A 14,337-nucleotide genomic window follows, 5' to 3' on the forward strand; every position below is an offset into this window, starting at 1 on the left:
CAGCAGAGCTTTGTGCTGAGGTCAGACGTTTACAGCTGCAGACAGATCACAGCAGTCTCAAACAGGACCACTGTGGTTCGCTGCCTCCTTGAATCCCACAACCAGGCCCTGTCCTGCAGCTTGTGCTGGCCCTGAGCAGAAAGCTCATTTTCATCCAAAACTGAAGAAAGTTAAACCCAGAAAAAAGGTTTATGTGTTTCTGACAGTTCTGCTCCCTTATCATCAGGCAAGCAGGAACATCAGTGTTACAGAAAAGAGGGCACAGACAGCTGGGTGTTGACAGAAGAGACATAGGAGAGGGTACATAGGAGGGTACATATGTAGATAGGTACATGGTGCAGGTCACTGGAAGCTGCTGTAGAAGGGCAGCCATAGAGCCATGGCTCTTCCTGGGCCCAAATGTGCTTTGCTCTGGGAGATGATGATCTCACTATCTTCCTACTGCCCAGCCACTCTCTCCTACTTCTGCTTCTGGAGTCACTGCTCAGGAGGCTCCAAGGTGGGCTGGGTCAGAAAACACGTTTGGGAGAAAAGTAACCCCCTGAGCCATTCTGCAAAAGGTTACCAGGAAAGAACTGCATGAGAGGTGTTTCTTTAGGCTCCTCAGATTCTTAAATTTGAAGTCAGTTGATATAAAGAGCAAGAAAGGACAGAGCAGTACTTGAGATTTATGAAGACAATCATAATTCTCCTGCTAAACTACTGGCTTTTTCTCCATCCAGTTCATATTTAAGGCTATTGAACAAACTGCTTACATATAATTTCATTTACCAAGATGAAAACAAGCATGTCTGAGTAATCCTAATTAAAAGCAGTGTAATAACCTGTATGGAAATAAGCTGGAGTTTTTTTAAATTTTATTTTGGAGCCTAAATTAGGTATCCTTTTAATTTATCTACTATTCAATTCAGCTACATGTAGTTGTATTTCCCCACTAACTGCTAGCTTTAATTTTAAAACAGCTGCATCACTGATGATAAAGTACACAAAGATCAAACACATTTGCAGCCTTGTGCCAAGCCTTCTTTCAGAAGGAAATTCACAAAAAGAATAAATAATGAAAGTCATAAATCATAAATACCTCAACAGCACTTTCTCCTTAACCATCACATTGCTGCTAACAGTCCCAATTACATTTTCAGCTCTGCTGTAGACATCTGACATTTTTGCCTCTGCAATTCTGACTTGGAATGACTCTCAATGAGCCCCATAAACTGGACACTTGTGGTGCTATTTGTGTGCAGCCAGCACAACAGGCTTTTGCTCTTGACTAGGTAACACAAGAAAAAGAACAAAATCACTGGACAGCTGTTTCCCACTATTTATTAACCTCTCAAATTTTTATCATCCATACACAAGCAAAAAAAGATGCAGCTAAATGATCAGATCAGACATATTGATTACTTCTTATTGGCTCAGAACTATAATTGACTTTGTGGAATACCAATTTCCAGCATGTATTGCAGGACAGGCAGTCAAAATGCTCTGTGAGAGACGATATGAATGACTAGAAAGAATCTGATTTTAAGATCCCTGATCCAATTTTTCTGCCAAACTTGAGAAAATAATTACAAGATTCAAAAAAATTCCTTTTGCTGTTTCGAATGTAAGTGCCAAATGTGTTACTTGTATACGCTTGACTTGTCTGGAGACATGAACCTTGAAAGGGACTATCTTTTTTCTCAGGATAATTACCCACTCTTCCTGCCTTTCAACTGCTAGAGATAAATGGAGCATATGTGCATGTTTTTAGGGGTTGGGACAGAATCTCAAAGAAAACACAGTCAGGAAGCAAGAGTCATCAAATGTGACTCCACAATACATATTATCAGACTGCCCTTGCCAGCACTGGCAGAGAAGGTAACAGGCTGTGTCCTCAGACAAGTGTAACTGAGAGTGATGCTCCTGTGGAAAGGTAGTTCCACACTGAATTCACAATACCGAGTAGTCTACAAATTTTAGCATTTTCTAGGAATTTGTGTTATTTTTTCCATTATTTAGGTTATTTATGTAAGCTACAATATCAACACTAATTCAGCTAGGCAAGAGAAGTCTCAAAGAAAGAATGTCTCTCGCCAAACTGCCTTCCCTGTGCTACCTCAAACATCTCTACAACCCTTTTGTGAGGTTAGTCAGATGGGTTAGTAGTTGATTACACTGATGCTTTGAAAGAGATCAGCAGCCTGAGTTAAATCCCCTCCAAAATACAATTTTAACAAAGAAATATGTATCACTTAGTGTTGCATATTTCTACTGATTTCTGAGCTTCTTCCTTCCACTTTCAGTGTCTTTTAGGACTATTCATACCAAGGACTGATCATAATAATCTCCTGTAAGGAAACTCATCAGAAACCTATGAACAACCATGAAGCTCATGCCTTCTGATGTTCAAAATAAACCAGCCTTTTTCTGTCTGAAAGTCACACTATTTTTTCTCTGACTGAAAGCTCTTTGTATGAGAGGACTCCATCCCTGATTTGCATCAAAGCACCCAAAAAACCCAAGAATTTCAAGGCTTTAGAATGCACACAAACTGCAACAAAGTCTGAATAAAAATAATAATAAAAATGAAAGGCAACATAAGTGGAGAACATCAAAATAACAATGATAATGCTTTAAGGGCACTCTTCATTCAAAAAAATACTGTGGAGATCATATATATTAATATTCAGAAGTAAAAGTTATGAAACTAAAAACTCACACAGGTTAGCTCTAGCATTGACTAGAGTATTCTACTGTTTAAAGAGGAAGTCTCTCTCTTTCCCACACCTCTCACTTTTCAGCTTTTCACTCCTCCCTCATGATAAACCACAGAAAGTCATCGCAGCTCTCAAAGCAGGATACAAATGGAAACACTATTTCCAAGCTCAGTGTTCCATTCCTGAGTCAAGGGCTGTAGCTTCTCCTGCAATGTTTCACAGCTGTGACAGGAAAGGGAGGCTTCCTCTTCAGGTGCTGACAACTAAACTGTACTTTGCTATTGGACTCTAGTCACTATTTTCCCCGTTATTCATCTTCTTCTAAGAGATAAATTTGCAACTTGCTTATATTTTAAAACTGAAACACACATAAATATATTTAGAACTCTGATGTTACTCCTCTTAAAAAACAAGGATAAAATTTAAAGTAGAGTATTCCTTTAGGTCCTGTAGCTTGAAAAACTCTGCCCTTGTTTCCCAAAAATTTAATTCACCCACCAAGATGAATTCTTACCTCCATCTCTTACCACTCTCACTATCATCATAGGTGGCAGTATTTATCATTAGAACCACCACAATGAAAACTCCCCAATGAAAGAAACAGGCAGAAAGACCATATTTTTTCATCCAAATTCATGAAAGGGCTTCAGGAATCCTTGAAATGAATCAAGTATGCACTGAAAACAATTAAGTTGTCTTGACATGTACAGAGGTAAACACACAGCAATCTGAACCAAGGATTCTCTTCTTTTTCTCCACAGTGCAATGCTACTTGTTTCTGTATAGATCAAATGAGAACCACTCCCCACATCTGCAGGTTTCATATTGGGGCTGCCCTGGCTAGTTCTGTATTGGTGTGCTCAGTCATATGATTAACACAGCCGAAATTTTCCAGTAGAAATTGCCATCAGGACCTCCAGAAGTCAGGGTACACAATGAAACCATGCATCACAGATATTTCATAGGTAATCAGGGAGCTGATTTGTGTAAAAGAAGATGGGATGTTGCAAGCTTTCCTTTGAGGTATTGCTGTTCACAAAGACATTCAGCAGGGAAGGCTACAGCTTTATATCATCTACCTGGCTGAAACTGGAGACACCCAACCTTCCCTGGTGGTTCTGCAACAATTTAGCTTATGCAAAGTCTATTTAGGAAAGTCAGCAGGCTTACTAACAACTTTGTTTACATTAAAGAGCTCTGCTGACATATAAAGACCTTCACATTTTTCATGATGAAGTTCCCTACTAACACATATGAAAACCATGTTTTTCACAGACTCCTACTCATCTCACACTCCTGTCTTTGTATCTCCCCAGCCATAAGCTGTCATCATGTGAGTCATTTCCAGGGTCTATATGGAGAGCCTCTGCATCAGCCAAATTGTTACAGGCTCTGATAATAATTGAAACCTAAGCACCTTCACCTAGAGCAAAAATGAAGAACTTCAACAGACCTCTAGGCAAATTACTTTCATATATGTGAAACTGATGCCAAAATAACAGAGTAGCCCCTAAAAATAATGGGTACAGTTAGGACTGCACAAAGATGTTATTTAGAAATATCTGCTTCCATGCAATCACTTTGAAAACAGAAAACAAAAGGGAATAATTTTTTAATCCTATGCAAATATTGTATATGAGAACTGGACAGTGCAGAATCCAAGTGAGAGTAGAAATTAATGCACATGTATCATTGGGCAACTACATAAAACCTCCACAAAAAAAATAAGTCATCCTTTAACACAGTTTTCATGTGTATGTTGGAGATGCTGCAACTTTCAAACAAACACCTTGCAATTGCACTTTGATAGAAAACTGCCTGCTTTCCTGCTCTCTCTCTCTCTCTTTTTTTTTTTTTTTGCTCACAATTTCATATGAATTAGAATTCTGCTAATGCTCTATCTAAGTTCACATTTCACAGTAGACTGTATATCTTAAAAGATAAGCTTTCCTTTTGGTAGTAGTCATCTGGGAAAAGTAAACTGAAATATAGGGAAATCAGAAGTAAAACGATTGTGTTTATTGCTAGAGTAGCCAATATGGTGAAAAAAAAAGAGTGGGTTTTTCAAGGCTGTACCTTGTGAATTGCAATGTCATAATTACAAACAGTATGCCTTCAAATGACCAGAGCCATACTTAAGTGCTTGAAAATCGAATATTCATTTGCCTGGCAGTGTTGAAATTGCAATACTTTGAGGATTAAGCCTTGATTATGCCCTTCTCTGTCCACTATAAGATCTCTATGACATATTTGCATCAAATGCATTTAGAGTTGATAAAAAGGAAAATACCGTTCTCACAATCACCTTAATTATTTAAAGAGATAAAAATCAACATGGTACCTACATCTTATTGAAAATTCAGTAAAGGAAAGGAATCTATATTTTACCACATAAAATTAGCCAGGAAACAAGACACATGAAAAGGTGACTTTCACAGAAGTATTGCAGCACAATCTACAGGAGCTTGGCATACAAAACACCTTAAAATAAATAATTTCCAATAAGCTTCCAGTCTAGAGGATTTGGAAACATTACATGAAAAAGATAAATGAGTTATTTCAACCTGTAAGCTTCACAAACATAATTGATGTGTTTTTCAAATATTACTTCGTGCACAAGGGGGAGCTCCTGCAACTCTCTATCACAATAAAAACCTGAAGACAATACAGGGAACATAATGGAAATACATCATGAAAGATTTCTGAAAAGAATGCACATTCTTCACCCAATAGCAAGAATTACTGTATGAAATTGCACAACTTAATGTGCTTTTGTCTTCTGTGTTCAGCATGGATTCCTCAGTACAAAGGAGATGAAAAGCACTTTCCCCAGTACAGGATGTAGGCCTCAATGAAGAAGGAGCAAAATTATGTATGTTTTAAACAGTCACCAAGGTGAAGCTGTACAAAAAGAAAGGTAGCATGGTTTTTGAGAGATGTTGTTTTAATGTGTCGCAGCAAAAATATATGTGAGCAGGTAATCAAAGTCTGTACCACAACAAACACAGATAAGAGGACTTCATTAACACTGCTCAGTCAGTCCTCATTCTTGAAATACTGCTTTTGAGCACTTAATTTTTTAGCCTTCCTTTCAAGCAGAATTTTGTATGACATCTTAAGGATGTGGGGGGGTCTTTCAGCAAACTGCAATATGGAGATTCTGTTATGGAAAAGAACAAAAAACTTAATCTTGGACCATTAGCAGGGTTAGAATTTTTTTTACTATCTACTACTTGAATAAATAGCTTGCAAATCATAAATTTCTCTTTTTTTCTGTGTATCATTTCTACGCTTTCAGGCATCCACAGTTTGCAAAGGAGTTTAAGATATTTGCTGATAGCAAAAAATAGCATTCAGCACCACAGTCCACAAGAGAGTGGAGATTCATGCTCTCAATAGGGCTGTCCTTTGTTCTTACCCACATTAATTCCCTTGTTTCCACAACTCATTCCTCCAGTACCCTCTTCTTTCAAACTATCTTATATCTCCAGAGCAGATGGGCTATTTCATGCTCCTACCTGGGTACCAGTAAAGGTTCTAAAAGAACAGGGGAGACAACTCTGGCTTTCAATCAGCATCTGGCTTTGTAAGAATCAAAATATTGCTCTAGCAACTAAAATAAGCTCTTGAGAGAAACCTCACACAGGCACTGAGACAGGAAAACCCAAGCAACCCAGGAGCAAAGACAAACAGCGTGGGAATTCTGCACATAAAATGCCCTGAGTGCTCAAGTTTGCAGTGCAACTGCACCAAGCCTCTGATGAGCCAGTTTCAGTTGACATTTTTCAATGTTTAACAAGATTATTTTCCAGGGGCTCACAAATGGTACTCATTACTGCATGAACTAGCCCCGAAAGTCAAGCTTCTAGTCCAAAAGACAGGATTCCCAGTGGATAACTGGATATAACTATTTAGTATGTGCTATGTATTTTCCTCCAGCTCAATGTCAGACAGGTTTGATCCATTTCAATTTAAAAATCTGCCAGTAGCATACTCTCAGCATGGTGAATTCAGCGTGAACAGTGAAAAAATGGCCAAATTGTAAGAAGAATATCCTGTAGAGGGAAGTATCATGCAACCCTGCTGCCAGCTCTGCTGGTAACATATGGAACCAGGACCACTAACTATTCTGACTGCATGCTGGAACCCGACCTCCCCTGTGTTCTAAGTACCCTTCTGTATCTTTTTCCAAAAATGTATTTGAAATTATTATTGATTTTGTAATTTTGGCTTTAGGGTTACATTCATCTCACATATGCAATTCTACCCCATAGGAATTTTCAAAACCTAGAATGAGAGAGCCCAGATATTGGTTTGTCCTAGTTAAAAAAATGTCACTCTGTCATTTTCCCTTATATAAGACAGCATTAAACAGATTTTGTTTCCATTCCCCAAAATATAACTGGGGACACAGTAATACACTCCCTCTCAGTATTTTATGCTCAATTTAACTGTTATATTGCATTAAATGATGTGCAATAATATAAACCCAAATGCAAATTAATTCACATTTGGTAAGAAAAATCTCTTTGTTGCATTCCCCTAATAGAAATTTTTTTTTTAGATTTTAATGAATTAGAAAAACCAAACATCCCCATATGGTGAGAAAATTCCAAAGCATGTATTAAAAGAAAAATCTAATGTTACGCATCAAAAACTAATAGATGTGACAGGACAAAAAAAGCTATGAAGATGGAACTCAAATAATTAGCAATTATGGAAAAACATCTATTAGAGTACTTGTAAAAGACTCACCACAAGCTAAAAAAGAAAAACACGCATTTCATATTTCCAGAGTGGAATACATTAAATTTCGTCTGAAGCAAATTATTTACAGTTATAAACTTCCCTGGAAAATTAAAACAACACATACACACCTTGAAATAAATGCACCATGATCAAAACTCCTGAAGATGTTATCTCTTTCTGTCTAAGAGTGTAATGTCTTCTTACCATATGAAAGATTTTGAGGAACTTTGGATCTCAGAAGGTTCCTCAGTCAGTCTTTCTCTGGACACTATAGACTAGCCTGCATGACTCTCTGAGCTGTATAAGCTGCCCTCCTCACAGGTATCATTCTGGCCATCTAAAGTAGTGTAGAAATGTCCTGGAAACATTTTTCTTTCCCTGGATGAATGCCCTTCTCTGATGCACTAGCTATTTTGGAAGTCATATATCATCCTAAAAATAAGCGAAATACGTAAAATCTGGAAATACAGCACTGTTTTCCAGTATCTTGTTTTTTTGCTTTGAAAAGCTGGCAGTAACTCTGGTCCTGGAATTCCAGTAATTCCTTGATGGCTCACCACACTGCAGGGCATGAAGGGTGACAGACATTTTGTGTAGAACTGTCACAGTTGCACAGTTTAGAACTGCATGAACAAGGTTTGCATGCAGTAAACAAAATAGTTGGGTATTTACCTCTACTGCATTTACCTTTCATTGAACTAAGAGCTGTGGTCATATGGAGAAAATAAAGAACTAGAATTCATGGACCATTCTATGCTATGTAGCTTCTTCTGCCACATTTGCCACTGGATTTTCTAAGCACCTCCAGGATGAAACAAGGTGACAAGTATTTGTCATGTATTTACTCACTCAGCCTCTCTCCAGAGAAATGTGGACAGTGAGGGAGGAGAAGAATGTCTGTTTTATACACAGCTTGGAAAGGATAATATGGTTTGCAAAGGACTTTGGTCTTGCAAAAGTCACTGAGCAGTTTGAGCTTGCCCTAGCCAAGTTCTGTCTCCTGCCCAAGAAATCATTTTGTACAGGAAGAGTCCTGTTGTGCTAGAAAATCTGAGCTATTGGCAAAGGTATTAATCACTAAATTTTGCTCAGTTTCTAAAATACATTGTACCTGAGTGTTTACCATCCTTAGCTGAGCATCACTTCCCATTACTGGGGGGAAATTACACTCTAGGGGAGACTGGGGTTTTTGCCTTTTTAACTTTACCTGTTACTTCTATCTGCTTCAGAAAACACAAAAATGCCTTTCAGTTTGAATTCTGCATCTGGTGCTTTTCTTAAGAAATCAAGCAAGACCCCTGACCTGAATTAACTTCAACTGTACCACGCACTTAGACATAATTCATAACTGTTACGTAAAATTCTTACAGAATCCAAGCTGCTAAGTATGTAAGAATAATTACTCAGTACATAGAAAAATATTTATGTTCCTACAAGACAAGGTTGTGTCCAGAAGTAGTATAGCTAGTGAATAACACTCAAGGAAAAGGAATTGCATAATTGTTGCATGTATACATTAAATAAAACCTCAATGTGACAATTAAAAAAGGTCAGTACCCTTGAGGAAGCAAGACAGACAGACAGGGAGAGGTGGAAGTAGTTATTTTTGCATTAAGAAAACACCCAAAATATTCCTTGTCTTCATCTGCTGTCAAGAGATGCTTTTTGTGCAACAAAAATACCTTTAACCTTTAAAAGACATCTCATAAATGCATACAATGCAAGTCCCATGTCCAGAAAAATGTTATTACTGTAACTTTTCTACTCCTGTCATACAGAAATTCTAGAAGTTATCAATCTTTACAACAACACCTGACACTATTTCTTCACACTATTATTCTATATATATATACACTCTATCTCACTACTGAAACTGGCACAGAAATATTCATTAGTTCTTTCATGTAGATCCTCATCTGGAGAGGTTGAAGGCACAGAACTATTTTACAAGGGGGAACTGGGATGTAAAGCTGCTTTCTGAACACAGGAGAAAATTCACCCTGAGCAAAGGGCCAGACAATGCCTGTGCATCAGTTCAGGCTCAGGTAAGCCTTAAAATAGGATTTAATAATGATTTTTATGACCCACTGGTTACCCACAAGTTAACCACTGGTCTTGTCATAGTGCTGCTTTTCTTCCTTACCCTCAGCACTTTTCCAACAAAGGCCAAGAAACCAGATAGCAACACAAACTTTGCTAGCAGTACACTTTGTAATAATCCTGAATCAGCTGTTTTCTTCAGTAAAATGATACCATATCTAAGGTATTCTTATCATTTTATACTGTACTTAAATGCATCAACCACATGCTTTGCATTTGCACTCAGTTATTTTCAACTGAATGTTGAATATTTCTACATTTTTCATGACCAAATTTTTCCTTTCCAGCAAAAAAATATGTGTGATTTACCTTACTACAGTTTTTAGAAACTTGGCAAAGAGCACTGCTTGACATACTGTCTTTATCTGGCATTCCTAAAAAAAAGAATACAGAAAATAAATACATACTGTACATTCTTTGAGTGACAGTGAAAATATTTATCAGTAGAACAGGGAATTTGTTTTGATTTACATAAGTGATGAATTCCAAAGGCTGCCCTTGTATTCATGTCTACAGCACTATCACATAGCTTGACAGGTTCTCATGAGATATACCCAAAATTATTTAGCTATGTAACAAAGGTCAGAGAGCAGCATGTTTACTGCAAGCTCAAGCACTAACCTAGATTCCCCAGCATGCTGTGTAGCCCATCTTAACTAAAAAAATGGACACACTTTGTTATATTTATTTTACTAGCAGGATTCATGGCTATGTTCCATGTTTCATGTAACACAAGTACATATGTTACATGATATAATCAACAGGTCTGGGTGATAGTGCAGATTTTTGTACAGCTCTGTGTACAAGTGTATACAGCTGGGAAGGCAGCTGGGCAAGTTCCAAAGTGTCTTCTACTACATGCAGTATCAATGCAGTTGTAACACCAAACTGAAGTAAAATTTGAAAGTTCAATACCCCAACCCAGAGAATCTCCATTTTCCCTTTTCTTCCCTTTTCTTGTTTGCTTGCCCACCACCTGATATCTAATTTCTCATACTCACTGTCATTGTTGGAGCCAGTTTCCATAACACCATAAGGAGGTGTGAGAAGTCCAGACATGTACTGTCGATATTTCTGAAAGACAGTGATGGCACATTTGGTCAGGTACAGAGGTATAAAGCCATTCAGGGGAATACATGCTATTTATATTCATGTGTCTCCTGCCCTGTGCTTCCCACACACACATGAGATATGAGACAATCAAACATGTCTTTACTCTTAACACTACAAGGGTTTGCTTTCTTGACTGGAGCACACACTGCTTTCATTTCATCCAAAGTAGTGCTAAACCAGTTTCCTCTTTCATCTTCCCCACAGCATGACTTTAAGGGTTCTAATAAATCAATATTTTACTTAGCTGTGTGATTTCCCATAGATTGTTTTAAAGCTCATTTGAAATTACACTACTCATTTGAATCCAAGCTAGAAAGCTACTTTATTATAGAAATGGAGACCAGCTAAGGAGTCATAAAAATCATGTACAACAATAGTTTTGGTGTCAGATTTGAAATACACAGGATGTAGAGTGAAAACTTTACACATTTCACTCCAAGACACTAATTTTAGTATTGAGAAATGACAAGGCTATGAAACACACAGACCAAACACTTCACATTATGTATATCCTCATACAAAAACTGCATTAGCAGATGAAACTTTGTAACTGTAAAAATAACACCCCTTAAACCACTATAAGGTACGTAATTATAACTGATGTCAGCAACTGGTATTTTTTCTTCAGTGAATGATGATGACATGATCAGTAAAGTTCAAAGCTCTGTCAAAAGTTTAAGAAACTCACAGAAGCTACAAAAATAACACCAAAGGGGAAAAAAAGTCCTTTTATCAAATACAAATCACTCGATGAATACGAAACACATTTTTGTTTCCAATCATACTATGTTACTGTCATGATTAAGGAAAAACAATTATAATTCCCTTTTGGACCTGTCAGCAAACAAGCTTGTGCAATAGGGATTCTGATGTTCAGCGTAAATAAAATTCGTCATACAATCCTTTGGGTGTGCAGTGAGCTCAACCTGAACAATCAACCTGCTGAAATTCAGCAAGTTTCAACTAAGCACACGTAGCAAAGTGTGCAAATAAGAGACAGTGCAATTTTAGTGCCATAGTGCAATTTTAATTTAAAAGTTTTATCCTTTGCTCTATGGAGTTGTTTGGATGTATTCACTTTCAAAATGTTGCCTGCTGAATTTTAAAAATGCTTGAATTATCCTTCTTACATTTATTTTTCTTGGAAATGGAAATGAAAATATCATCAATTCAAGCACTAAAGACTGCATGTCTTGCATTCTAAATAATAACAAAAGCTACAAAGATTACATTAATCTTAATAATCCAATCCTATTTTTAGACAAGCTATTACATCCCAAAGCTTAGTAACATATTATTTAAATCTCACCCATAATCCAGCTGAATACTCGTAGAAGTAAATCTATGCTATATCCCTGGTCAGTCACACGAAACACAAATGCTATTTTATTTGAGGATAAAACTCTCCTATTTTCTTTCTCAAATCACTCAGTTTCCGTTATTCTGCATCCAGTCCCATGCCTGGAACTCAATGAGAGGAAGAACATAAGAAAGAATTCTTTTCTCAGTTTAACTAGTAAATCACATATATAAACCAATAGAAGAAGTCATTTGTGTTGGCCAAATGAAAAAAAAACCAAAACAAACAGAAGTGTGTCCCAAGGGGTTGAAATAACATTTTATTCAAACAGTAGATAAATGCTTTGTTCTACCTTCTGCTGATTTTGGTCTTGAAATGTGATTTTTAGATGGAAAATTGGAATGTTTCATTTAGGACAAGATAAAAACAAATTGTAGAGGATGTTTTTGTCTTTTTCTTCATCATCATTCAGCTGATATTAATTTCTTTGTTCTGTTTTCCCATACAGCTTATTCCCAGAAATACATTACTAGTTCACATTTAAGCCACTTTTATAAGGAATTTAAACTGTGGGAAGAGATTATTTTTTTCTTTTATTTCCTATACCATGTCCACAGCCATCATACACCGCATGGCATTTTTTTCTGATTAATTCTGTAATATTTTTCCTGATTATTCTTCTCATGAGACAAAACACAGAACACAGCATACAATTTCCAAAAGATAAGAGGGTCCATCTTCAGAAAAAAACCTACCAATAGAGTAAGCCAGAATTAGACACATAACTTTAGAGGAGTATCTAATCCCATTCAGGCACACTTGATGCTCAGGACACCAAAGCTCACCAGGAACAAAAAACAGACTCCTGATAGATAAGGTAGGATTTTGGTATCTCTCCCAAGGATGTGCACTCTGTCACCTTCTGCATGAAGGTCCCACCCTGCCCTGGGACCAACCCACTTATCAGTCCTATACAGCAAATCCTGTGAGCAGTGCTGCCTGTGAAGGAGTTCAAGCAGCACTACCAGAAGAGGAATTAATTCAAGGCATGCCCTCAGAAAGCTCAGTTGTTCATACTCCTCCAGGGCAGCTCTGCATAAATAAAACTTTCTTCTATATCTGGGTATCTCTGGAGGAAGGGCTGATACAGCTGCCTACACATGGTCTCTCATGAGGATTTCTCAGTGGGTGTGGGCTGACATAAAAGGTATAATTTATGCCTAAAGTTTTGTCACCTCATCAGCCAAATTAAATGTCAAGGGAAACTTATTTCAAGGAGTCAGGGAAACACTGTTTGCTGGGAAATCTAAGCATGCGAAGACAGACCTAAGTAATTGCATAAAGATCTGCCAGTATCAGATGGAATAATAAAGTTCTAGGCATGAGATCACTGAAAGCTGAGATAATGAGACCTATCTTGTTACTGCACTGTCTGTAAAGGAAAATAAAATTCAATAAGTTACATTATATTCATAGGTGGCATTTAAAATCATCCTGAAGATTAACAGACTAGGTATTTACAAAAGGCTTTTGAAAATGTATTCCACAGGTGGTATGAAGTCTGCAAAGGCTTTCCTTATGAAAGACTGTAACAATTATCAAATCATCACATCCTTGTTTATTATCAGAAATTTCAAGTTTTGTAAATCCAACATGACAGCAGTTTTTAAAGCTACATTCAATGACCTATTCACTCTGTCTTTAGAATTCTACCAATTCATAAACTCTATCATGCAACAGCTTAAATAACAGACAATTCCTACATCTAATCTGACAGCATGAGTAATAAAGACAGCATTTTTTTTCCAGTTGCTGACTGCCTCATACCCATGCAGTGGTGAAAATTAACACATTTTGACCTTTTCAGCTACTTCTGTGGCCTGAAGCAAAGAAGACTACTGACAAGAAATAGTTGGGGAGAGGAGAAAAGAAAGAAACAGAATCACACACTTGCCCTACTGGGAAGGCACTGTGAGGGAATGGTTTCTAAGGCCACTCGTCATCAGGTTTTTCAGTGTGTTTCTTTGCATGCTCAAATTAAGGCTTTGTTTTTAGTTAGCTGCAGTTTGTCTCATAGGCTTTCATGAATACAATAGGTTTTCTTCAACTCTGTGAACATAATTAGGTATATTTTTATATGCTAATGTTTAGAAAGGCAATTACTATAATTATGATGTAAGCTATCTCTAAATTCCTGAAAAAATGCTTCTAGCATACACAAGGTATATAAAATATATCTTTGGTCTTTGTGGATAGTCTCTTGTGTTCTGCTGCAAGTAGTGAAGAGCTAATACCTGTTTACAAACATTCCAGAATAATTCCATGGAAAGAATACAGATGAGCCTTTCTTGTCCATGTTCACTGTGTACCAAAACC

General features: G+C 37.2%; 1 protein-coding gene across 7 annotated transcripts in view; it reads right to left on the minus strand.

The window, feature by feature from the left end:
• The window catches only part of RAPGEF4 (Rap guanine nucleotide exchange factor 4), a 138,521-nt gene that overhangs the window by 64,750 nt on the left and 59,434 nt on the right, over positions 1-14,337 (minus strand). For all 7 annotated transcript variants that reach the window (XM_079310294.1, XM_079310299.1, XM_079310296.1 and 4 more), the window contains 2 exons: positions 10,550-10,622; positions 9,858-9,922 (listed from right to left, as the gene is read on the minus strand). In XM_079310294.1, coding sequence (XP_079166420.1) covers positions 9,858-9,922; positions 10,550-10,622 — 138 coding nt within the window. The remainder of the gene's footprint in view (positions 1-9,857; positions 9,923-10,549; positions 10,623-14,337) is intronic.

The sequence above is a fragment of the Erithacus rubecula genome, assembly GCF_903797595.1.
Source record: "Erithacus rubecula genome assembly, chromosome: 8".
NCBI classification, from domain to species: Eukaryota; Metazoa; Chordata; class Aves; order Passeriformes; family Muscicapidae; genus Erithacus; species Erithacus rubecula.